The sequence below is a fragment of the Notolepis coatsorum genome (genome assembly GCF_963971535.1).
Source record: "Notolepis coatsorum genome assembly, chromosome: 11".
NCBI classification, from domain to species: Eukaryota; Metazoa; Chordata; class Actinopteri; order Aulopiformes; family Paralepididae; genus Notolepis; species Notolepis coatsorum.
Genome location: NC_140175.1, coordinates 21,045,456 through 21,072,811, shown reverse-complemented (window position 1 = coordinate 21,072,811; position 27,356 = coordinate 21,045,456). Strand labels below are relative to the sequence as shown.

Here is a 27,356-nt window from a genome sequence, read left to right as displayed (position 1 = left end):
GCTTGTCGAGGTGTCCTTGAGCAAGACACTTAACCCCCCTAACTGCTCCCGATGAACGGGTCGGCACCTTGCATGGCCGCCTCCGCCGTCGGTGTGTGAATGTGTGAGTGAGTGGGTGAATGTGAGGCATAAGTTGTAAAGCGCTTTGGATAAAAGCTGTTATATATAAATGCAGTCCATCCATAAGTGTGTCCGACTCTTAACCACCTAACCCGCACGGTCTACAACGTGTAACATAATATGACGTATATCATGCCAGTTAGGGTACCACCTTGTGTATACTGCACCTGTGTATACCGTTTACTTTTACTCATAGTATATATTCAGATTATAATAATTTATTGCCCATATGTATTGTAATGTGTAGGGCTGACCCCTATTAGTCGATTAATCGGTCGAAAGGAGCCGTAGTCGACTAGCCAACCTCTTAGTCGAATACAAAAAACAAACAAAAAAGATTTATAAATATATATATATATATTTTTTTATCATTCTTTCCAAAAGAAAAGAGGCCTAGAAGCGTAGCTAACGCTAATGGCACGCATATTATCTATGTTGTGATTTATATTCACTAGGGCTGACCCCTATTAGTCGATTAGTCTACTAATCGGTCGAAAGGAGCCGTAGTCGACTGCCAACCTCTTAGTCAAATAAACTTTTTTTTTTATAATAATTTATAAAAAAATATATATATATTTCTTTTATCATTCTTTCCAAAAGAAAAGAGGTCTAGAAGCGTGGCTAACGCTAATGGCACACATACCAGAGGCTAACTACCTATGAAAACAGGCACAGAGGCACTGAAAGAGGATTTCACCCATCTAATGAACACACTAGACTAGACAAATATCAAGATGTATCCATCAGTGGACCAATTGCATGCTTTTGCAGAGGACGAGAAGCCTTCAGTCGACTCCTTCAGACATTAAGCACCCCCCCACAGCCCAAATGGAATGATAAAAAAATTAAAAAAATTAAATAAAAAAATTAAAAAGAATATTATACTTTTTTTTTTTTACCAATAGTCGAAGGCAAATTTTGGCCAATCATAGTCGACCATCCAAATCCTTAGTCAGGGACAGCCCTAGGCCCCTAGTAATGTGTAATATAACTGACCCTCATCTGCACATTTGATTACACCGTTTACTTTCTCATATTCAGAGTTAATTATATTGTTTACACTGTGTATTCTTTCCTCCTATCTTTATAATTCAGATCTAATTTTATTGCCTATATTTATGTCTTTCTACTATTACCCTGCCCATACCTGTACCTCCCCTCCCCCATGCTGATGATGCCCGAATTCCACACAGAGGGTTAACCCTTTCACAGCCACACAACAGCAGGTTAACCCTTTCACTGCCACACTACAGAAGGTTAACCCTTTACTATCACACTACCGACGGTTACCGTCGCTAGTGTGATAGTAAAGGGTTAACCTTCTGCAGTGTGGCAGTGAAAGGGCTAAGTAATACCACAGTAGAAGCAACATGAACAGCCTGGGCTGCTCAGTAATAGTGATGCTGTACTTCAGGAGGTTTAGAATCACTATAGTATATAGTAGCGGCCGATCTTCTCGTCGTGGCGACGGTCTCGTTTGTTTATGTAGGTCATGCGGAGGCGGCGTTCGGTATTAAATTGAGACGGTTACATAATCAGTTATAAACTCCTAGTAGCCGGCCGCTTTACATTTGGGGCCGAGATGAGATATAAAGTTTCACGGCACCCTCACGGCGGTCAGAGCGAAAACCAACAGCATGTATTTATTATTCACACATTTTTATAAAACTCATTTTCAGCGGCGTTGAATTATTTAGCGAGGATTCCAGCGAAAAAAGGAGGCTTTGTGATTAAACAGCGCCCCAGATAGCTCGCGATTCTGCCTCCCTCCCTCCCTCCCGCGCACGCGTGCACACACACAGGCACACAATCTCTTACACAAACACACACACACAAACCAAACATGAGAGTGAAAAGAGGCAGAGAAGCTGGTTAAAGTTAAATGTGCTTTCTGATCCGGGGCAGCAACTCCTGACTGAAATGCAAATGACCATCTCCTCATCTCCTCCCCCGTCTCCTACTTTCTCTCCCTCTCTTCTCTCTCCTCTCATCTCCAACTCCCTCGTGATGGCAGTGAGGAGGAGGGGGGGGGAGGATGAGAAGACTAGAGTAGCAGAGGGGGCAGACGTGCATAGTAGTGTTGCAATATATTGTACTACAGTATTTACAGTACTTTGTGAGTATCTGTGATGTACGTGCGTACTCACTAAATACTATTATATAATACTTATTTTTTATCATTTTGTTCCATCATTGCCCGTCTTGTTTCATTTAGGCGAGATACCGTCACAGGCCTCTAGGGGCTTTCAATCTCACCAGCACACAGTCTGTTTCATGCGTTTGCTTTGATCTTTCGCCGTTCCTTTTATCGTGCGAATAAATAGCATCGAAGACGTTAAAAACACAGGCTACGGTACACATGTGGTGAATACTGTATTGTACTGTAGGTTGACCACACTGTATGTTTCTCCTCTCACTCTGTCTCTACTCTCTCTGTGACTGTAAAGCCTGTTTGTACTGAATACAGGAGACTAGACTGGACAAGATAGGACTAGACTAGACTGGACTAGACAAGATAGGACTAGACAAGATAGGAATAGACTGGACTAGACAAGACTGGACTAGACAAGATAGGAATAGACAAGATAGGAATAGACTGGACTAGACAAGATAGGAATAGACTGGACTGGACTAGACAAGATAGGACTAGACTGGACTGGAATAGACTAGATTGGAATAGACTGGACTAGATTAGATTGGAATAGACTGGACTGGAATAGAATAGACTGGACTGCCCTGGACTGGACTAGACTGGACTAGAATAGACTGGACTAGAATAGACTGGACTGGAATAGACTGGACTGGAATAGACTGGACTGGAATAGACTGGACTAGACAAGATAGGACTAGACAAGATAGGAATAGACTGGACTAGACAAGACTGGACTAGACAAGATAGGAATAGACAAGATAGGAATAGACTGGACTAGACAAGATAGGAATAGACTGGACTGGACTAGACAAGATAGGACTAGACTGGACTGGAATAGACTAGATTGGAATAGACTGGACTAGATTAGATTGGAATAGACTGGACTGGAATAGAATAGACTGGACTGCCCTGGACTGGACTAGACTGGACTAGAATAGACTGGACTAGAATAGACTGGACTGGAATAGACTGGACTGGAATAGACTGGACTGGAATAGACTGAACTGGAATAGATTGGACTGGAATAGACTGGAATAGACTGGACTGGAATAGACTGGACTAGAATAGACTGGACTGGAATAGACTGGAATAGACTGGACTAGAATAGACTGGACTGGAATAGACTGGACTGGAATAGACTGAACTGGAATAGATTGGACTGGAATAGACTGGACTGGAATAGACTAGACTAGAATAGACTGGACTAGAATAGACTGGACTGGAATAGACTGAACTGGAATAGATTGGACTGGAATAGACTGGAATAGACTGGACTGGAATAGACTGGACTAGAATAGACTGGACTGGAATAGACTGGACTGGAATAGACTGGACTGGAATAGACTGGACTGGAATAGACTGGACTGGAATAGACTGGACTAGAATAGACTGGACTGGAATAGACTGGACTGGAATAGACTGGACTGGAATAGACTGGACTTACCTCATGGCTCTCAGTGCAATTTTATACGCCAGCTCGGCGTCATGAGGTAGCAGGGAGGTGAAGAGATACTTGGCGAAGGTGTGCATGGGGACACTCTCTCTGTAGAGCAGCTCCCCCAGACCACTGTACGGACCAGCTGTAGGAGACAAACACACAGTTAGACAACACTGGAGAGCAGTTAGACACTAGAGAGCAGTTAGACAACACTAGAGAGCAGTTAGACAACACTAGAGAGCAGTTAGACACTAGAGAGCAGTTAGACAACACTAGAGACCAGTTAGACAACACTAGAGCAGTTAGACAACACTAGAGACCAGTTAGACAACATAGAGACCGGTTATACAACACTAGAGAGCAGTTAAACAACACTAGAGACCAGTTAGACAACACTAGAGAGCAGTTAGACAACACTAGAGAGCAGTTAGACAACACTAGAGAGCAGTTAGACACTAGAGAGCAGTTAGACAACACTAGAGAGCAGTTAGACACTAGAGAGCAGTTAGACACTAGAGAGCAGTTAGACAACACTAGAGACCAGTTAGACAACATAGAGACCAGTTATACAACACTAGAGAGCAGTTAGACAACACTAGAAACCAGTTAGACAACACTAGAGAGCAGATAGACACTAGAGAGCAGTTAGACACTAGAGACCAGTTAGACAACACTAGAGACCAGTTAGACAACACTAGAGAGCAGTTAGACAACACTAGAGACCAGTTAGACAACACTAGAGACCAGTTATACAACACTAGAGACCAGTTAGACAACACTAGAGACCAGTTAGACAACACTAGAGACCGGTTAGACAACACTAGAGAGCAGTTAGACAACACTAGAGAGCAGTTAGACACTAGAGACCAGTTAGACAACACTAGATACCAGTTAGACAACACTAGAGAGCAGTTAGACAACACTAGAGAGCAGTTAGACAACACTAGAGAGCAGTTAGACAACACTAGAGACCAGTTAGACAACACTAGAGAGCAGTTAGACAACACTAGAGACCAGTTAGACAACACTAGAGAGCAGTTAGACAACACTAGAGACCAGTTAGAGAGCAGTTAGACAACACTAGAGACCAGTTAGACAACACTAGAGACCAGTTAGACAACACTAGAGAGCAGTTAGACACTAGAGACCAGTTAGACAACACTAGAGACCAGTTAGACAACACTAGAGACCAGTTAGACAACACTAGAGAGCAGTTAGACAACACTAGATACCAGTTGGACAACACTAGAGAGCTGTTAGACAACACTAGAGAGCAGATAGACAACACTAGAGAGCAGTTAGACAACACTAGAGAGCAGTTAGACAACACTAGAGAGCAGTTAGACAACACTAGAGAGCAGTTAGACAACACTAGAGAGCAGTTAGACAACACTAGAGACCAGTTAAACAACACTAGAGAGCAGTTAAACAACACTAGAGAGCAGTTAGACAACACTAGAGACCAGTTAAACACTAGAGAGCAGTTAAACAACACTAGAGAGCAGTTAGACAACACTAGAGACCAGTTAAACACTAGAGACCAGTTAGACAACACTAGAGAGCAGTTAGACACTAGAGAGCAGTTAGACAACACTAGAGAGCAGTTAGACAACACTAGAGAGCAGTTAGACAACACTAGAGACCAGTTAGACAACACTAGAGACCAGTTAGACAACACTAGAGAGCAGTTAGACAACACTAGAGAGCAGATAGACAACACTAGAGACCAGTTAGACAACACTAGAGAGCAGTTAGACAACACTAGAGAGCAGTTAGACACTAGAGACCAGTTAGACAACATAGAGACCAGTTAGACAACACTAGAGACCAGTTAGACAACAATAGAGACCAGTTAGACAACATAGAGACCAGTTAGACACTAGATACCAGTTAGACAACACTAGAGACCAGTTATACAACACTAGAGACCAGTTAGACAACACTAGAGAGCAGTTAGACAACACTAGAGACCAGTTATACAACACTAGAGACCAGTTAGACAACAATAGAGACCAGTTAGACAACAATAGAGACCAGTTAGACAACACTAGAGACCAGTTATACAACACTAGAGACCAGTTAGACAACACTAGAGACCAGTTAGACAACAATAGAGACCAGTTAGACAACATAGAGACCAGTTAGACACTACAGACCAGTTAGACAACACTAGAGAGCAGTTATACAACACTAGAGAGCAGTTAGACAACACTAGAGAGCAGTTACACAACACTAGAGAGCAGTTAGACAACACTAGAGACCAGTTAGACAACACTAGAGACCAGTTAGACAACACCAGAGAGCAGTTAGACAACACTAGAGACAAGTTAGACACTAGAGACCAGTTATACAACACCAGAGAGCAGTTAGACAACACTAGAGAGCAGTTAGACAACACTAGAGAGCAGTTAGACAACACTAGAGAGCAGTTAGACAACACTAGAGAGCAGTTAGACAACATAGAGACCAGTTAGACAACACTAGAGACCAGTTAGACAACACCAGAGAGCAGTTAGACAACACTAGAGACAAGTTAGACAACATAGAGACCAGTTAGACAACACCAGAGAGCAGTTAGACAACACTAGAGACCAGTTAGACAACACCAGAGAGCAGTTAGACAACACTAGAGACAAGTTAGACAACATAGAGACCAGTTAGACAACACCAGAGAGCAGTTAGACAACACTAGAGACCAGTTAGACAACACTAGAGACCAGTTAGACAACACTAGAGACCAGTTAGACAACACTAGAGACCAGTTAGACAACATAGAGACCAGTTAAACAACACTAGAGAGACTAGCTAATAAATAGAACCAGACAAAGAAGTAGGGTTGAGAAAGTAGAATTCTATGTGGTGGTAAAGCTTGTCAGATTAAACACCACTAGAGTCTGGCTGTGCTTCTTTGACCAGATTACGGCGCTCTCTCTGTCTCTAATCTGGCCAGGGCTTGGCCCCTGCAGTGGAACATGGCTGATTCCAGTTACACATGTAGCCATGACCAACATAAAACACCACGTTCCCTGTTGAAATAGTACAGTATGTGTCCCGTCTGACACACGCCAGATGTGAACGATCTGGAGGGATCATATGCATGTATAGATTATGTATGTATGTAGAATATTAGATCTAGAGGGGAGTGTTTCATTCACAGTGTGGATCTCTGAGACTAATCTGCTTATAGACCAGCGTCTTTTAAACACACACATCACATCCAGGACCCAGCCTCCCAGCCAGCCACAGCTTCACGTCTGTGTGTGTGTGTGTGTGTGTGTGTGTGTGTGTGTGTGTGTGTGTGTGGCCTGCTTTTCACACTGGCCTCTAAAACAAACTGCGTTGGCAGAAGCCATATGTGAGACCAGCCAGCACCGTCATTAGAGGCTTCCAAGTGAGAGGGCCCCAAACCACAAGCCACATTAAACACATACATGCACACACAAACACACACACACTCGAACACACACACACACAAAGGGTGTACACTAATGAGCATGTGCGCACATACACTCACACCGACACACACACACACACACAGAGTGTACACAAATGAGCATGTGTGCGCATACACATTCACACACACAATCCCAGCACACATACTTACAAAGCAAACACACACACGCAAACTGTAAATATACACACACACACACTGTAAATACATACACACACACTGTAAATACATACATACATACATACACACACTGTAAATACATACACACACATACTTACAAAGCAAATGCACACACATACTGTAAATACATACATACACAGACACTGTAAATACATACACACATACTTACAAAGCAAACGCACACACACACTGTAAATACATACATACACAAACACTGTAAATACATACACACACACACACACAAACATTCAAAGTACAAATGTACACATGTCACACGGACACACTGAACACACCATGGTCAAACAGTCCAAAAATCTGACAATCACACACACACACACACACAGAGCGGTTTGTGTGCCGAGAGGCCTGCTGTCTGTGGTGGAGCCTGGGAGTCGGGCTACTTCCTGGGCCCTGTGGAGGAGAGGCCTGCCCTGGGGAGAGGGAGGGCCTGGAAACCACCCTCTAAATACCAGCCATCCAGTCTGAGGGAGCAGCAGCCTGCACTGCAGAACGCTGCTCCATGCTGCTGCCACATGCATGTCTGAGACCAACTAAATAAATACCACTGATTCTATACCCTGTGTGTGTGTGTGTGTGTGTGTGTGTGTGTGTGTGTGTGTGTGTGTGTGTGTGTGTGTGTGTGTGTGTGTGTGTGTGTAAATGTTATAAATACAGTACGTGGGCTATTTTAAGCATGTTATGTGTGAGAGTAATTTATGTGTGTGTGTGTGTGTGTGTGTGTGTGTGTGTGTGTGTGTGTGTGTGTGTATGGCCGTCTCGTATGTATGTCAATGAGCGTCTCCCCAAAGATACTGTAAGGCTGCGTTTGCACTGCAAGCTCATTTCTGATTCAGATCTGATTTCTTTTGTTTGGCTGTTCACATTATTTTTTTTAAATGGGGCCAATATCAGATTCCAGTGTGAACTGGTCACGCTCCTGAACTGACCTGCAAAAAATGAACGTAAACACGGAGGACACTGAAGTCACCGTTTATGGTTTAATTCACAAGTTGATTGCAGTGGAGACAATAGTGGAGGTGAAAGAGCCATTTCTTCGTTCAATATGCTTTCAAACACAGAGCGGTTATGATACGTCCCCTCAAGTTTTACTTGTACAGAAATATCAGCCCAAATATTTATAAGGCAACCACATCACTGTCCCTTCACTGACCACCTCCATCACAGCTGTCTTCCATGTCTGTATTCGCTGACCACCTCCATCACAGCTGTCTACCATGTTTGTGTTCACTGAGTGACTCCCACCAGCGCAGAATTGTGATAAATGTCAATCTAGAGTGACGTAAAAATCACATGAATTCTGATCATATGACTGTTCAGACGGAGGTCACATTGCAAAAAAAGATCAGCCCTGTATCTGATTTAAGACCACATATGAAAGTGGCCCATATCTGAATTGAAAAGATCAGATTCCATGTGATTTGTCTGTCTCTGTGCCGTTTACACAAAATATCTGAGTCACATGAGCAAAAGAATCAGATTCGGGCCACTTCTGTCTGTAGCAACACTTCCCGTCTCTTAAAAGGGGCGGGACTTTTACACCGGCGCTGTCTTTAGTAAACAACCGCAGGACTCTGTCTCAAACAAGCTAGTTGAGTGGCAGTAAAGCCCACCAATGCTGTGCCTGGCGTGGCTCACGCGACGCATTACAGGAAGTGAGAGCGACTTCCCTCTGGTCTCACTCAGCCTCTAACAGGAAGTGAGAGCGACTTCCCTCTGGTCTCACTCAGCCTCTAACAGGAAGTGAGATCGACTTCCCTCTGGTCTCACTCAGCCTCTAACAGGAAGTGAGCGCGACTTCCCTCTGGTCTCACTCAGCCTCTAACAGGAAGTGAGAGCGACTTCCCTCTGGTCTCACTCCGCCTCTAACAGGAAGTGAGAGCGACTTCCCTCTGGTGTCACTCAGCCTCTAACAGGAAGTGAGAGCGACTTCCCTCTGGTCTCACTCAGCCTCTAACAGGAAGTGAGAGCGACTTCCCTCTGGTCTCACTCAGCCTCTAACAGGAAGTGAGAGCGACTTCCCTCTGGTCTCACTCAGCCTCTAACAGGAAGTGAGAGCGACTCTGAAAGGCCTCTGGTGTCACTCAGCCTCTAACAGGAAGTGAGAGCGACTTCCCTCTGAAAGGCCTCTGGTCTCACACTCACCCTCTAGCAGGAAGATGGCTTGCTTTCGGAAGATCTTCACCAGCGCGTCGCCCAGTTCTACTTCCTGGAGCTTGGCCAGTAGCTGCTCTTCGTTGCGACACACCTTCTCCTGGGCGTACAGGCCGTCGGGCATCACCCTCTGCTGCCCTAAGCCAATCAGAGCCGTTTCCACGGCAAGTGCCACGAACGATTCGCCGTCTTCCAGGAAGCGCTGCGCCGGGAACGGATGAGGCTCCGCCCGCTTCGCTGAACCCCCGTAGCCTGGGAGAGGAGGAGTATTATTGTGATTACTATCGATTCATTATTCAATATAATAATACTTGTTATTATTAGGGATGCTCGATATTGGCTTTTTTACCGATACCGATATACCGATATTGTCCAACTCTTAATTTCCGATACCGATATCAACCGATACCGATATATGCAGGGTTTCCCCCCCCCCAAAAAACTAAATAATTTCAGGTAATTACATATCTCTTGTTGTGGAATTAACACAACATTATGCATACTTTTGACAATAAATAAAATCAGAATTTGTTCTTACTTGCTTGCCTGGGTAAATAAAGGTTATAGAAATGTAAAAAATAAATAAATACAAAAAAGAATTTGAAAACCGATACAGATATTTTCCGATATCACATTTAAATGCCGATATCGGCAGATAATATCGGTAGGCCGATAATATCGGACATCCCTAGTTATTATTATTATTAATAACAGTAGTAATAACACTCTGGTGCAGCGTGTTGGACCATGTATACCATCATCACTATTACTACTGTCTGACTAAATCCTGCCACTCACTACTACTACTGTTATCACTATCATCATTACTACTTGCACTTTGTTCCATTATTATTATTACTACTTATCCTACCTGTACCCCCCCCCCCCCCCCATGCTGCTATCACACTTGACTTTCCCCAAGAGGATTAATAATAAAGGAACACTTGACTCTACTTGAGAGGGAGACACACACAGAACAGAGAGGGTAAGTGATGAATTAGAGAGAGGGGGAGAGAGAGAGAGAGAGAGAGAGAGAGAGAGAGAGAGAGAGAGAGAGAGAGAGAGAGGATTGTCCCTTCAGGCTGTGGATTGATTAGGGGTATTGATAAATCTATTGATCTGTTTGTTGTTTCCAGTGTTCCCCCTTCCCAGTGTGTGAGTCCTCCTGAGGACCATCATCATGTATTCTAATAGCTTCATAATGTCTCTACGGACCTCCCAGTCTGTCCCCTGGGGACCAGCACTCCCTAACACACACACACACACACACACACACACACACACACACACACACACACACACACACACACACACACACACACACACACACACACACACACACACACACACACACACACACACACACACACACACACACACACACACACACGCACACACCCTGTCTACGAGGATGTAAGGGAAGTACTTTTTTAGTCAAATGTCCTCAATTTATGTTGATCTTCTTGAGCTGGAGTTGTGCTTCAGGAAGAAATTATTATTATTTGTCAAGCTTGGGAGAGAAGACGGAATACTTTGTTTAAGACCGTGCTGTAATCAGTATTCATGTAATCTGTATTCATGTCATCTGTATTTAGATAATAACATGATTAATAATGTGTGATGTAATAATGGAACACCGCAACAGTATTTATGGTGTCTTATAAACCCCATGAGGGTTGGGCACTTTGTGTGCATGACACAAATATAAAATAATCAATCATCATTTCACAATCTTAATTGTAAAGCATTAAAACGGTGCTGTAAGTGGTATTTCTTTGTTAAAATAAGTGTTAAATAGATCTACATTCTGACAGCCAGAGTGTCTGGTCAGTAACATGGGTCTCTCCCAGTCCCTCCACTCTGCAGTAAACACAAAATACATTTCCTAGTATCCCTTACCCCTTTATCCAAATCAGGAGAGAGAACCCTAGATATATATATATTTTTTTTTTTTTTACTTATTTCAAGAAATCTTGCCAAGCCACATTTGCTTACTGCACTGGTTTTTTGCACTTGATTATTTTACTTGTTTCAAGCACATTATTTACTAGTTTAATATTTTTTTTTGATTTGTGGAGTTCTCTCTCCTGATTGGATAAAGTGGGAAGAGGGGGCGTTTACTGCAGAGCTGAGGGACTTGGAGACCCATGTTACTGACCAACCAGACACTCTATATATCAGTGATGGCTGTCAGAATGTAGAGCTATTATTTTAACATGAAGACACTTATTTTAACAGAAGAAAAATACCACCTACAGCTTCTTTAGACACGACGAGGCTGGACGTCAGAAAACCTGGCGGAGGCGGCTGCAGCGGCGCGCTCTCTAACACGCTATGTGTCGAGTCCCTTGAAGACAGCGTCTATGAGCGCCGTGAGGAGATCACAGGATCTATCGTACATCACAGGATCCATCGTACATCACAGGATCCGTCGTAGATCACAGGATCCGTGGTAGATCACAGGATCCGTGGCAAATCACAGGATCTATCGTAAATCACAAACTAAAATGCTACTCGGGGGCGAAGGTGGCCTTTTCCCTTCCCTCCCAAAAAACTTGTCTAGACTGCGCTCCCTGCATATTTAATGCATTTTAATTGGAGTGTGTTTCCTGCCCCCCCCCCCCCCCCCCCGCCCCCATCTCTTATTCATGAGCTGTGATTGGAGGATGACTGGGGCCCAATCACCAATGGTCGCGTTGTCATCGCCGCTGATTTGAATCTCAGGGCCTGATTGGCTTTGTTGGAATAGTCCAGTAGCTTACATTACATTACAGTACCGGCGCTCCATCCAGTTTTATTATCATGGCCTGTGTGTGTGTGTGTGTGTGTGTGTGTGTGTGTGTGTGTGTGTGTGTGTGTCTCAGTACCTGAGAAGTCGATGTAGGTGGCCCCGCCCTCCTCGGTGCCCCGCCCCGTCTCACTGAGGGTGCTGAACAGGGTGCCGATGGGGTCCAGTGGGTGGCCCACCCAGCCCTCCAGGTTAGTGACCGACGTCATGCCTTTATGAAGCAGTTCTGCACAGGATGACAAGAGTACACACTGTTAACACACCGTCTGTACACCTGTCGTTACTATGTAGCTACACACTATATACACCTGTTGTTACTATGTTGTTACACACTATATACACCTGTTGTTACTATGTTGTTACACACTATATACACCTGTTGTTACTATGTTGTTACACACTATATACACCTGTTGTTACTATGTTGTTACACACTATATACACCTGTTGTTACTATGATGCTACACACTATATACACCTGTTACTATGTAGCTACACACTATATACACCTGTTACTATGTAGCTACACACTATATACACCTGTTGTTACTATGTAGCTACACACTATATACACCTGTTACTATGTAGCTACACACTATATACACCTGTTGTTACTATGTAGCTACACACTATATACACCTGTTACTATGTAGCTACACACTATATACACCTGTTGTTACTATGTAGCTACACACTATATACACCTGTTACTATGTTGTTACACACTATATACACCTGTTGTTACTATGTAGCTACACACTATATACACCTGTTGTTACTATGTAGCTACACACTATATACACCTGTTACTATGTTGTTACACACTATATACACCTGTTGTTACTATGATGCTACACACTATATACACCTGTTGTTACTATGTAGCTACACACTATATACACCTGTTACTATGTAGCTACACACTATATACACCTGTTACTATGTAGCTACACACTATATACACCTGTTGTTACTATGTAGCTACACACTATATACACCTGTTACTATGTAGCTACACACTATATACACCTGTTGTTACTATGTAGCTACACACTATATACACCTGTTACACGCTATATACACCTGTTGTTACTATGTAGCTACACACTATATACACCTGTTACACGCTATATACACCTGTTGTTACACGCTATATACACCTGTTGTTAAATACTATATACACCTGTTGTTAAATACTATATACACCTGTTGTTAAACACTATATACACCTGTTGTTACACGCTATATACACCTGTTGTTAAATACTATATACACCTGTTGTTAAATACTATATACACCTGTTGTTACACGCTATATACACCTGTTGTTAAATACTATATACACCTGTTGTTAAATACTATATACACCTGTTGTTAAATACTATATACACCTGTTGTTAAATACTAATACACCTGTTGTTAAATACTATATACACCTGTTGTTAAACACTATATACACCTGTTGTTAAATACGATATACACCTGTTGTTAAATACTATATACACCTGTTGTTAAATACTATATACACCTGTTGTTAAATACTATATACACCTGTTGTTAAATACTATATACACCTGTTGTTAAATACTATATACACCTGTTGTTAAATACAATATACACCTGTTGTTAAATCAGGGTATCTGCAGGTTTAGCCCAGTCAGATTTAAGGCTTTTTAAGACTTTTTAATGCCACTCAGAATTAAATTTAATACCAATTTCACGATAACAAAATGGCAAAAATCATGGGTACTCTCAGTACTCATTCAAGGGTACTACGACTATGCTTGCACCTCATGGTACCAAAGCACCTCAAAGGCACTAAAAACAAGATTACAAACATCACAAAACAAACTGGTCAGACTACTGCTTAACCTCACTCCTAAAACCCATTTTTACCCCTGCCCACATTCAAAAACGCTCTTAAAGAGCACCTACGGGAGACTGCAATTCGAAACTGGCCACCGTAAATGTCCAACCCCCCCCCCCCCCCCCTCCTAATGTACAGTCTCATCCCCATCATATATATATAATATTTTCTGTTAGGATCTCTGGGTAACAGTACTGTATATTATTTGCATATCGTATATGTCACAAATGTAACAGTACTACAGTATATACCTGTATGTCATGTATGTCCCTATGCCATAAATGTCATGTCATGTATGTTTTTACTGTATTCATTTCTGTATATTTTATTTCATTTTTATTCTATTTTACTCTACTCTTATCCTAGGCAACTTGATTGATTTGTGTTATTATTCTAATTCGTGACCTGTCCTGTCTAAATGTTTAAATGTTGAGCGATTTGCAGTGTCAAATTTCCCACGGGATAATAAAAGTATTTCTATTCTATCTATTCTATGTTGTGTATGTCAATATGAATTCAAAATGGGGGACCCTGATGTAAACAAGACAAAAGTCTTTCTCTGGTCTGCATCCCCTTATTATTGTGTGTATTGAGCTGTACTGTATTGTACACATTCTGCAATCTGTTAAATAAAGTTGTCATTCATCCAGTTGTTTTGTTTTTGTGGTTTGGTTGAATGAATACTTTATTTAACAGATTTCAGAATGGGTACAATACAGTACAGCTCAATACACAATAATAAGGGGATGCAGACCAGAGAAAGAAGTTTTTCTTGTTTACATCAGGGTCCCTCATTTTCAATTCATAGTGACATTTATGACATGCACAACATACATGACATCATGACATTTATGGCATAGGGACATACATGTATATATTACTGTTACATTTGTGACATATATGATATGCAAATATACAGTACTGTTACCCATAGATCCTAACATATATATATATATATATATATATATATATATATAAATATGATGGGGAGGAGACTGTACATTAGGAGGGGGTAGGTGTGTGGTAGAAAATAAATACATAGGGTGGGGTGAAGCTCTCACTCTCATCAACACAAACGTGTCCTTGCCCTTGTTTACATCCGTGGAGAGATTTTTTGGATGCAAGAAGCCAATCCAAACCTGGCTATGTAGGACGTTTTATCTTTTCCACACGTGAATGTTTTAGCGACTTCAGAGTCAGGGAACATCGCTTGAAACACCTCTCCTAGTCCCTCATTTCCATTGTAGGACTGATGCTTTGCGACCGTATTTAGAACCCACAGTACCTCAGCTTCAAGGGTTGGCGTGGAGCCGAACGTTACCCGGACAGGTGCAGATGTAATTGGTGGTAGACCTACCTGTCCCTGAGCAGTTGATGTGGACAGCGTCGCCGTCGAAAATAAATTTGATATTGAAGTTGTCTGCAGGCGGGTTTTTGCAGAGGTAAACATGCTTAGCGCTGTGCATGTGTGACTCGACTGCTTTTATTCCCATCGTTCCCAGTTTAAAATCCTTTTTGCAGAGTTTGCAGCAGGCCTCGTAATTATCTTTCACTGGGACCAACCACGGTGCAAGCCAGTTCTCATTAAATTTGCACTTTCCCATGTTAAATTAACGAGTGCAAATAAATACAAATCAATTAAACTAAACTAAACGTCAGCGTTATCGCTACGGCTTGAATAACGTGTTACCTATGCTCCGGTGTTCTGAAATAGCTCCCGACGGCGACACACATTAAGGACCACATTAAGGTTCCGCCCCACTGCGTACCGTTTGCGTGAAAGAAAAAAAAAGCCTGATTTATCTCCCGTTAATAGTTTCCCCCCAGATTTCACAATGAAACATAAGATGACATGGCATGTTTTTAAGACCTCCGAAAGTCGGATTTAAGACATTTTAAGACAAATTAAGGCCTTAATAGTTGATAGTTGAATTTAAGACTTTTTAAGACTTTTTAAGGTCCCGCGGACACCCTGTAAATACTATATACACCTGTTGTTAAATACTATATACACCTGTTGTTAAATACTATATACACCTGTTGTTAAACACTATATACACCTGTTGTTAAACACTATATACACCTGTTGTTAAATACTATATACACCTGTTGTTAAATACTATATACACCTGTTGTTAAACACTATATACACCTGTTGTTAAACACTATATACACCTGTTGTTAAACACTATATACACCTGTTGTTAAATACTATATACACCTGTTGTTAAATACTATATACACCTGTTGTTAAATACTATATACACCTGTTGTTAAATACTATATACACCTGTTGTTAAACACTATATACACCTGTTGTTAAACACTATATACACCTGTTGTTAAATACTATATACACCTGTTGTTAAACACTATATACACCTGTTGTTAAACACTATATACACCTGTTGTTAAACACTATATACACCTGTTGTTAAACACTATATACACCTGTTGTTAAACACTATATACACCTGTTGTTAAACACTATATACACCTGTTGTTAAACACTATATACACCTGTTGTTAAATACTATATACACCTGTTGTTAAACACTATATACACCTGTTGTTAAACACTATATACACCTGTTGTTAAATACTATATACACCTGTTGTTAAATACTATATACACCTGTTGTTAAATACTATATACACCTGTTGTTAAACACTATATACACCTGTTGTTACACACTATATACACCTGTTGTTAAACACTATATACACCTGTTGTTAAATACTATATACACCTGTTGTTAAATACTATATACACCTGTTGTTAAATACTATATACACCTGTTGTTAAACACTATATACACCTGTTGTTAAACACTATATACACCTGTTGTTAAACACTATATACACCTGTTGTTAAACACTATATACACCTGTTGTTAAACACTATATACACCTGTTGTTAAACACTATATACACCTGTTGTTAAACACTATATACACTTGTTGTTACACACTATATACACCTGTTGTTACACACTATATACACCTGTTGTTAAACACTATATACACCTGTTGTTAAACACTATATACACCTGTTGTTAAACACTATATACACCTGTTGTTAAACACTATATACACCTGTTGTTAAACACTATATACACCTGTTGTTAAATACTATATACACCTATTGTTAAACACTATATACACCTGTTGTTAAACACTATATACACCTGTTGTTACTATGATGCTACACACTTGTTGTTACACACTATATACACTTGTTGCTACACACTATATACACCTGTTGCTACACACTATATACACCTGTTGCTACACACTATATACACCTGTTATTACACACTAACCTTTTTTGTGATTCCTGAAGAACTCCAGCTGTTTCTGCTGCTGCCGGCGCAGCGTGTTGACGATGGCGATGGCGAGTCTCAGAGCTTCCCGCGGGTAACCATGTGACCTCAGAGCATCCACCCGGGCGCAGGCGGTGGGCACATGCTCTGTGAGAGAGACACCAGGAGGCAAGAAGAAACCATGAGTCTTCGTTCAGCTGCTCTGACGTGCTGCGCCTCGTTTGACACTTTGATCTGGGATTCACGAGACATTAACTTCACGCCATGTGGGCTGTACGACACACCTGCAGCCCCCCCCCCCCCTCGAAGCCCCCCATCGCTTCACATCTTTGGCTGCGTTCACACTGCAGGCCTTGGTGCTCAATTCTGATTTATTGCTCAGATCTGACTTTCATTTGTTTGGCTGGTCACATGATTTAAAAGAACGTGACCAATATCAGATTCCAGTGTGAACTGGTCACGCTCCTGAACTGGTCACGCTCCTGAACTGGTCACGCTCCTGAACTGGTCACGCTCCTGAACTGACCCGCATGCGCTACTAATAACAATAACAAGGATGTATTTAAACATGGAGGACACTGAAGTCACAGTTTATGGTTTTATTTATGAGTTGATGTGCAGTGGAGGCCAGCTAATTGGTGAGCAGATCATAATAGGGTGAGGAGGAGGTGAAAGAGAGTCACACGAATTCTGACATGACTGTTCAGACAGAGAGGTATTGCATTGCATAGAAATCAGACCTCTATCTGATTTAGGACCACATATTATGAAAGTGTCCCAAATCAGAATTGAAAAGATCAGCTTCCATGTGATTTGTGCCGTTCACACTGTTCAGAATCAGATCCGAGTCACATTATGAGAAAAATAATCAGATCGTGTCACTTCTGCCTGCGGAGACGGATCGGTGATCCATGTCCCCCCCATGCAGTCTCTCCTCCTCTACCACCCTGCCCCCCCCCCCTTCTCCCCCTCCCCCTCCCTCTCTCTTACCGTGCCACAGGGGCCAGCCGCGGGAGTCGAAGAGCGAGCTGTCGTGGTTGTCATGGTAACAGTAGTTGGTGTAGAGGTCCTCCGTGATGACGTGCTGCAGGTGGGGGTCCTGCCAGTGGAGGTCGCAGGCCTCGATGGCCCTGGTGAACACCGTCCTGTGGGGCCGGGACAGGGAGTCTGGAGGACACACACGGAGACACACACCCTGATGTCAGTTCGCTGGGCCACATCACATCACAAGAGGTTGGTCGACTGGCCAACCTCTTAGTCGAAAAAAAATATATAATAATAATAATAATTTTATTAAAAAAGAATATATATATATATATTTTTTTATCATTCTTTCCAAAAGAAAAGAGGCCTAGAAGCGTGGCTAACGCTAATGGCACGCATACCAGAGGCTAACTGCCTACGAAAACAGGCACAGAGGCACTGAAAGAGGATTTCACCATCTAATGAACACACTAGACTAGACAAATATCAAGATGTATCCATCAGTGGACCAATTGCATGCTTTTGCAGAGGACAAGAAGCCTTCAGTCAACTCCTTCAGACATTAAGTCGGGGACAGCCCTAATATTCACGCAGGTTTACATACATGTACATTTTCATTCAACCTGTGCGTTTATATTTACATTTAGTCATCCACCCGTCACATGGAAACCACCCTCTAAATAGCAGCCGTCCAGTCTGAGGGAGCAGCCTTCACTGCAGAACGCTGCTCCATGCTGTTGCCACATGCGTGTCTGAGACCAACTACATACCACTGATTCTACACCGATTCATCACACCTCTTCAATCAATAAAGAAATACTAACCTACCTTCCTACTGTCTTTTACTAGTAATCTACCTTGCCAGTATAGTACTACCTACTAATGCTAATATTTCTATATTACCTACTACTCATATGTCTTCACTAATACAGTATGCACTCAAAGACTGTAGCACTCAAGTTCAACACTAACTGTAACACAAACAATCTTACTGACCCAGAGTTGCACCCTTCCTGCACAACTTGTACGTCGCATTGGATAAAGGTGTCAGCTAAATGACTAAATGTTATCTAAATGTATACCCTTCGTGTGTGTGTAAATGGTATAAAAAAATGGAGGGCTATTTCAAGCATGTGTCTATATGTGTGAGAGTAATGTGTATGTATGGCCGTCTCTAACGTATGTATGCATTTACATTTAGTCATTGAGCGGACGCTTTTATCCAAAGTGACTAACAAGTTCTGTAGAACAAGTCAGCAGGAAGGGTGTAACTCTGGCACCTAAGAGTCAGTAACATTGTTCGTCAAACAGTGTTGAACTTGAGTGAGATAGTCTTGACTGTATAGTAGTGAAGACATATTAGCATAGTAGGTAGTAATATAGGCACGGTAGATTACGTAGTAGCAAAGTGCATAATAGTAAAAGACAGTAGGAAGGTAGGTTAGTATTTCTTTATTGATTGAAGAGGTGTGATGAATCGGTGTAGAATCAGTGGTATGTAGTTGGTCTCAGACACGCATGTGGCAACAGCATGGAGCAGCTTTCTGCACTGAAGGCTGCTCCCTCAGACTGGATGGCTGGTGGTTTCCATGGTTAGTAGTTTTAAAAAGAACGTTATATATTGATAGAAGAAGTGTGTTTTTAGTTCACGCCGGAAAATGGGGGCAGGTTTCATCTGTCCGGACTGTGGTGGGACGTCCGTTCCACCATTGTGGACCAGAGGACCGAGAATATTTAGGTTTGTATTCGCAGAGAACGGGATTCTGGAGAATACTGCCGAAAAATAACATTTATTATACATTTCCAAAGAGCGTAAGACCGAGCTCCCAGGAGGCAGTGGGGCTTGAAGAAAAGGCTCCGATGCGTTCTTCCATTAAATCTAAGGGATCCTTCTGGAAACATCACTGCCGTCTTCGACAATCCGATGGTCTCGGAAGAGAGAGAGAGAGGGAGCGAGAAAGGCCATGGCGGCGTCCGCCTCGCTGGAACTACTTATTCATTCACCGCGGCGCTCCGGCTGCCTGATAGAAATGTTAAGGGGCTTGTATTTTTTTCTAATTTAGCGCAGGCAGAGACGGGGGCAGAGGCCAGTGATAGCTGGAGGACCTGGACTGTGTTATTGGGCTCATTCTATTAGCGGCACGAAAGCTAATAAGAGCGGCTCGCGGGCACAGAGACTGAGGGAGGGAGGGAGGGAGAGTTGATTAAAAGAGAGAGAGAGAGAGGGAGGTAGAAAGAGATAGAGGGAGCGAGGGAGAGAGAGAGAGAGGGGAGAGAGAGAGACAGAGTTATAGAGAGGAGACGGAGAGAGAGCGAGAGAGAGAGAGACAGTTATAGAGAGGAGACAGAGAGAGCCAGAGAGAGAGACAGTTATAGAGAGGACACAGAGATAGGGCGAGAGAGAGACAGATAGTTATAGACAGGAGACAGAGAGAGAGAGAGAGGAGATAGAGAGAGAGAGACAGAGAGCGACGGAGACAGAGAGAGGAGATAGCAAGAAGACAGAGAGCAAGAAGACAGAGAGAGCAAGAAGACAGAGAGAGAAGACAGAAAGAGAGGAGAGAGGGGAGAGAGCAAGAAGACAGAGAGAGAGACAGAGAGATACAGGGAGAGAGGAGAGAGCAAGAAGACGGAGAGAGCAAGAAGACAGAGAGCAAGAAGACAGAGAGAGAGAGAGAAGACAGAAAGAGAGGAGAGAGAGGGGGAGAGAAAGGAGAGAGCAAGAAGACAGAGAGAGACAGAGATACAGAGAGAGAGAGGAGAGAGCAAGAAGACAGAGAGCAAGAAGACAGAGAGAGAGAGAGAAGACAGAAAGAGAGGGGAGAGAGAGAGAAAGGAGAGAGCAAGAAGACAGAGAGAGACAGAGATACAGAGAGAGAGAGGAGAGAGCAAGAAGACAGAGAGAGAGAGAAGACAGAAAGAGAGGAGAGAGAGGAGAGAGAGAGAAAGGAGAGAGCAAGAAGACAGAGAGAGAGAGGATTCAACACAATATTCACAGAGCGTCTGGAGGAGGAGAGAGGACTGAAGGAGACGTCGGTGGTGACACGAACGCGAAGGAAGCCTTTGATCAAAAGGAGGGAGGATTCTCTCTCTAGTCGGGGGGGGGGGGTGATGTCACCTGGGTTGCCGTGGGCGCCCTGGGGCAGTGCGTTGGTCAGGTTGGTCAGCTCGTTGCCGTGGTTACCGTCCTCCCAGGGGCAGACGTCCACGCTGTTCCACCTGCGGAGCTGTCGGAGCCAGAAACTCTTCTGCTCGGCTTTGCAGTGAGGGTTCAGCACGATGCACATCCACAGAGCCCCTGGTGACATGCACACGCACACAGAGACACACACACACACACACACACACACACAGAGACACACACACACACACACGCACACAGAGACACACACACACACAGAGAGAGAGAGACACACACACACACACACACACGGTTAACAATTATGGCCGTGCTGCAGCTTGTGCCTCAGTGGTCAAGGGCAACGCAGACACCTGGCGACAGTTTTTTGAAACGGGGGTGAAAGTGAATCAATCACGTCATGTCACACAGATATATCTGACTGGTCCCCAATAAAAAGTGAATTACTACACAGACAAGGAAGAATTCCTCCTCTGTTGTATTAAGATAGAAACACAGGGCCGTGCTGCATACTGACCACACACACACACACACACACACGCACGCGCGTGCACACACACACGCACATTACCTGCAGTAAAGACTAAGCAGTGAGGCCTGGTGATATAGATTTACATGGAGTACATAGAGAAAGAGAGGTGGGAGGAAGAGGGGTCTGCAAAACAAGGTAGAGGGAGAGAGAGAGAGAGGTCTGCAAAACAAGGGAGAGAGAGGTCTGGAAAACAAGGTAGAGGGAGAGAGAGAGAGGTCTGCAAAACAAGGGAGAGAGAGGTCTGGAAAACAAGGTAGAGGGAGAGAGAGAGAGGTCTGCAAAAGAAGGTAGAGAGAGGTCTGGAAAACAAGGTAGAGGGAGAGAGAGAGAGAGGTCTGCAAAGCAAGGTAGAGAGAGGTCTGGAAAACAAGGTAGAGAGAGAGAGAGAGGTCTGCAAAGCAAGGTAGAGAGAGGTCTGCAAAACAAGGGAGAGAGGTCTGAAAAACAAGGTAGAGAGAGGTCTGCAAAACAAGGGAGAGAGAGAGGTCTGCAAAACAAGGTAGAGAGAGAGGTCTGCAAAACAAGGTAGAGGGAGAGGTCTGCAAAACAAGGTAGAGAGAGAGAGGTCTGCAAAACAAGGTAGAGAGAGAGGTCTGCAAAACAAGGTAGAGAGAGAGAGGTCTGCAAAACAAGGTAGAGAGAGAGGTCTGCAAAACAAGGTAGAGGGAGAGAGAGAGAGGGCTGCAAAAAAAGGTAGAGAGAGGTCTGCAAAACAAGGTGGAGAGAGAGAGAGAGGGCTGCAAAAAAAGGTAGAGAGAGGTCTGCAAAACAAGGTAGATGGAGAGAGAGAGGTCTGCAAAACAAGGTGGAGAGAGAGGTCTGTAAATCAAGGTAGAGAGTGAGAGAGATGGAGAGAGAAAACAGACCGAACGGAGGGTGAATACTGAGAGCGGTAGAAAAGGAGGACAGATGACAAAACGAGATGAGAAGGCAGTGAGAGGTGAAGCGAGAGAGAGAGAGAGAATCTTCTTGAATTGAAAATTGAATTGACAGAGACAGAGAGAGAGAGACAAAGATGGAGAGAGAGAGGAAGAGAGAGACAGAGCGAGAGAGACGGACAAAGAGAGAGGAGGAGAGAGGTGAAGCGAGAGTTAGAGAGAGAGAGAGAGAGAGAGAGAGAGAGGAGAGAGGAGGGAGTGACTGTGGGAGAAGGCAGTGAGAGGTGAAGTGACAGAGAAGGAGAGGGACTGGGAGGGAGGCAGAAGATGGGGGAGGGGACAGGAGAGAAGAGGCTTTATCCTCTGTGTCTTTGTTTGGGCATCAAGGACAACACGGAGAACAGGAAGAAAAAAGAGAGAGAGAAGGAGAGAGAGAGTGAAGGAAAGAGATGGAGGGAGGGAGGGAGGGAGGGAGGGAGACAGAGAAGCGGAGATGAAGTGAGTGGGGAGCGGAACGAACGAGAACAATGATTTTCTGCAGATTGAGAAGAGAGAGAGAAAGGACAGGAAGACCAATCAGAACGAGGCGTCGGGAGGAGACGAGGGGAAGTGTGTGGTCGGGTTCGGTTTAGGTTCCAGACATGTTTCACTTTGACCGAATATTTCCACTTTTTCCACATCCACACGTCCATGCGAGCGTCGCGACACACACTCATCAACGATCCGATGACCAGCGGTCACCGTGACAGGCTTATGCCAACATAAATCATTTCAATGGACCTATGGAACCCATTCTAGTGACTGATCCTTTTAGCTGGGAACAGGGTAAATCTGCATTTTGCTGCATGATGCCCTCTAGCTCGAGATTCTCCGCTCTGTTGCAGAGTTTAAAACCTTGATCTCCAACCTTTGTCAATCAAGTTGTTATCCTTGCTACGGTTTGCCTCGTCTGTTGTGATTTTATATGCGTATGTATTTGATGGGTTTTGTTGTTTGTAAAAAATAAAAGTGAATATAAATATTTTTCCTTGCAGCAGCAGCATTACCGGTATAAAGATTTGGGGATACAATCAAGAACAAACATCATAGACTGGGTTGATTGTTCTATGATCCAACAGTATACAGTAAATCAGTCCTATTTAAATAATAAAAATTATATACCACTCTGTATATATGCAATAAGTAGGATTTGTAGAGTTATATAAAACTCTTGTTGTCCTATTATATAAAACCCTCTCAGAGGGTTATAGATAGATATAGATAGATGCTTTAATTGTATCATCAATTCTGATCATCATGATCACATGTGCTCACTCACACACACACACACACACACACACACACACACACACACACATCCTTCATTATGATAGGATAGCATGTTGTATAGCCATTGTCTTCACTGACTAGTAGCATCTCAATAGAATGTATCTGGCGTCTTTGTTCAACGAGATAGAACTGGTCTGAGGATTAAGCCCATTCTCCACCTCCAGAATGAAGACTCTCTTAAACCCAACCACACACACACACACACACACACACACACACACACACACACACACAAACACACACACACACACACACACACACAAACACACACAAAGCCCATCCAAGATGAGAATGGGAGACTACGGCGTACAGGGGCTCCACGTTGTGCCTTGTGAGATGGAACAGATATATAACGGAGCCCGTTGGGATAGAATCCTCTTGTTTTCGAATAATATGTCTAGCTGGTGTTTCCAGCAGCGTTGTTAAAACCAATCAGCGAGACACCTGTGTGCTTTGGCTACTTAACACGTTAGCTTCATTCTATCCTATTTTAGCGCTTAGCCTATTACTGGTGCCGTGTCTCTGCCAATCACAACAGAGGTCTGCGGCCTGTGGCGTAGCTGTTGTCCCGGTCCTACAAGCAGCACCCTGGGTGTTCATACCCTACGTCGAGTAATGTTTTCCTGGCACTACATTCAAAAAGGTACAGTATGTTGTATCAAGAGTTTGGGGAAAATTAAGGTCTTCCTCGATTGGCCCACTTGGGGAAATCCAGGCGTCATAGGGGCATGGGGGAGGGGAGGTACAGGTGTGGGCAGGGTAATAGTTGAAAGACTTATTGTCTTTATACCCGTATCACTGTACATATTGATATTAAAACTCTGTACATACATCTGATTAACACCATTACTCAGTAGTACTAATCTATATATTTTATACCCAGTTTAATCACCTGTACATTGTATATTAGTGTTGCACTTTACTGTTACATTTGCACTCTGGTTAGATGCCGAACTTATTTCCGTTGTACTGTACTTGTGCTGTATGATGACAATACATTTGGATCTAATCTAACCTAATAAATAGATCTAAGATCTAGATCTAACCTAATAAATTAGATCTGAATATAAAAGTATGAGAAAAATAAACGGTGTAAACAAAGGTGCAGATGAGGGTCTGTATCTGTATGGCGGGCCTATCAATTATATTGTACGTTACAATAAATTCATATACCAATTCTATACATTACAATAAACAAACTGGGTCCCTGGGACATAAGACTGGAAAGTTAGCATTGTACCATTGTTGGTTATATTTACTATTCAAAAAAGCATTTGCTAGGCTTTTGTTTGATTCACGAATCACAATGCTTCCAAATGATTTTTCTTAGAATGTATAATAAAACGAGATGAAAAACTAATTAAAAGAATTGTGCTACAGTGGCAGGCTCTGCAAATGTAAACAATTATCTCTCTCAAAACTACATGGTGCACCTTTAAGATGTACTGCTTCCCCCACCCAAGTACCTGTGGGTTTCTCAGAGTGATTTCTGAACCGAACCAGAAATAGTAGACGGACATGTTTCTGAGAGGCTGAATGATGCTTGCAAGTTTGTACATTTGTGTCATTTTGAAATTGACTTTCAAGTGAATTCAAATTGCTTTAAAAAAAAAAAGTATCAATAATAAGACATTACATTTTAAATGAGTGAATACAAATGGTTATATTTTAGATTAAAATACAACGTGTGTACCACCTACACCTCCGGCAGACAAATACAACACAAATTCATTCAACTTGCATCCCACAAATTCACGACCACGTAGCGAGAGATCATTTCGACGAGCAAACACAGCAACCTCACAGAACAGAATCACGTCTAACCACACAACAGGTCATAATAACCCAGTTTCCAAATTCTGATTTAAAATGAAAGAATTGGAAGGTGTTTCAGAATATTAGATTAGATTAAAATCTGGTTGGGCATCCAACCAGAGTGCAAATGTAGCAGTAAACAGGTGAACTAGATATAAAATATATAAATGAGTACTACCGAGTAAAATAGTGCTAATCAGACACTATGGTAGTAAGTCGTACTGGCCAGCAGCGTAACTAGTAAGAGTAGGTAAGGGATGTGTGCAGATATAGATATAGTATCTGCAGATATGTAAAAAGGATTATATGCAGGTATGTGCAGACAGATGTGGATAGATATATACATACGGTAAGAATAGCCATTCCGCCTCTGTGAATGAGGTTGAGACCCAATGTGTTTTCCCCCCTGTCTTCTCTTACCTAGTTCATCCCAGAGTTGTCTGTACTTGTCAGTCATGGTGGTTCCCTGTTGCCTCCAGAGTGCCAGTCTGGGGTCGCCCATGAACTGTTCTGTGATCAGTGTCAACATCCTCGCTCCATTGGAATCCCTCATTTTCAGCATCTCCCTTACCTGGAGCGAGTGCACACACGCACACACACACACACACACACACACACACACACACACACACACACACACACACACACAGAGAAACAACACTGGTTGAGAGGAGGCGGGTGGGCAGACGGATGCAGTGAATCTTTTAGCGCAATGTTAATATGACACGACACTGTTCATATTTCTTTGCACAATTGCACAGCCCTGTTACTATTCCACTGTATTTCTATTCTAATTTAGTGTATATATTCTACTACATCCTGCACAATTGTACAGCCCTGTCCTATATTATATTGTACTTTTATTCTAATTTAGTTGATAATATTCCATTTTATTTGACCTTAATTGTCTGTTAGTGTTGATGCACCAAACGACCAAGACAAATTCCTTGTATGTGCAAACTTACTTGGGCAATAAACACATTTCAGATTCAAATTCTGATACGCTGATGTTCTCTTTAATACATAACGTATCCTCTTATATTAAAGGAACACGCCAACTTAGCTTACCGTCTTCTCCAGAGAGAGACAAGAAGATAGATACCAGTTTCCTCTCTGTGCGTTGAGTATAAAGCTATCTGGCTGCACGTTAGCCTAGCACAGCACAATGAATGGAAGTGGACAGTGCCGTT

The 27,356-nt window shown here is 42.8% G+C and overlaps 1 protein-coding gene across 1 annotated transcript in view; it reads right to left on the bottom strand.

Moving 5' to 3' along the window:
• LOC311237531 (zinc finger SWIM domain-containing protein 6-like) overlaps nucleotides 1-27,356 on the bottom strand; it is a 125,970-nt gene that overhangs the window by 10,171 nt on the left and 88,443 nt on the right. The window contains exons 4-10 of the mRNA XM_084325461.1: nucleotides 26,587-26,737; nucleotides 21,592-21,771; nucleotides 18,480-18,656; nucleotides 17,490-17,636; nucleotides 12,381-12,527; nucleotides 9,505-9,765; nucleotides 3,717-3,852 (exon numbers count right to left, since the gene is read on the bottom strand). Coding sequence (XP_084181587.1) covers nucleotides 3,717-3,852; nucleotides 9,505-9,765; nucleotides 12,381-12,527; nucleotides 17,490-17,636; nucleotides 18,480-18,656; nucleotides 21,592-21,771; nucleotides 26,587-26,737 — 1,199 coding nt within the window. The remainder of the gene's footprint in view (nucleotides 1-3,716; nucleotides 3,853-9,504; nucleotides 9,766-12,380; nucleotides 12,528-17,489; nucleotides 17,637-18,479; nucleotides 18,657-21,591; nucleotides 21,772-26,586; nucleotides 26,738-27,356) is intronic.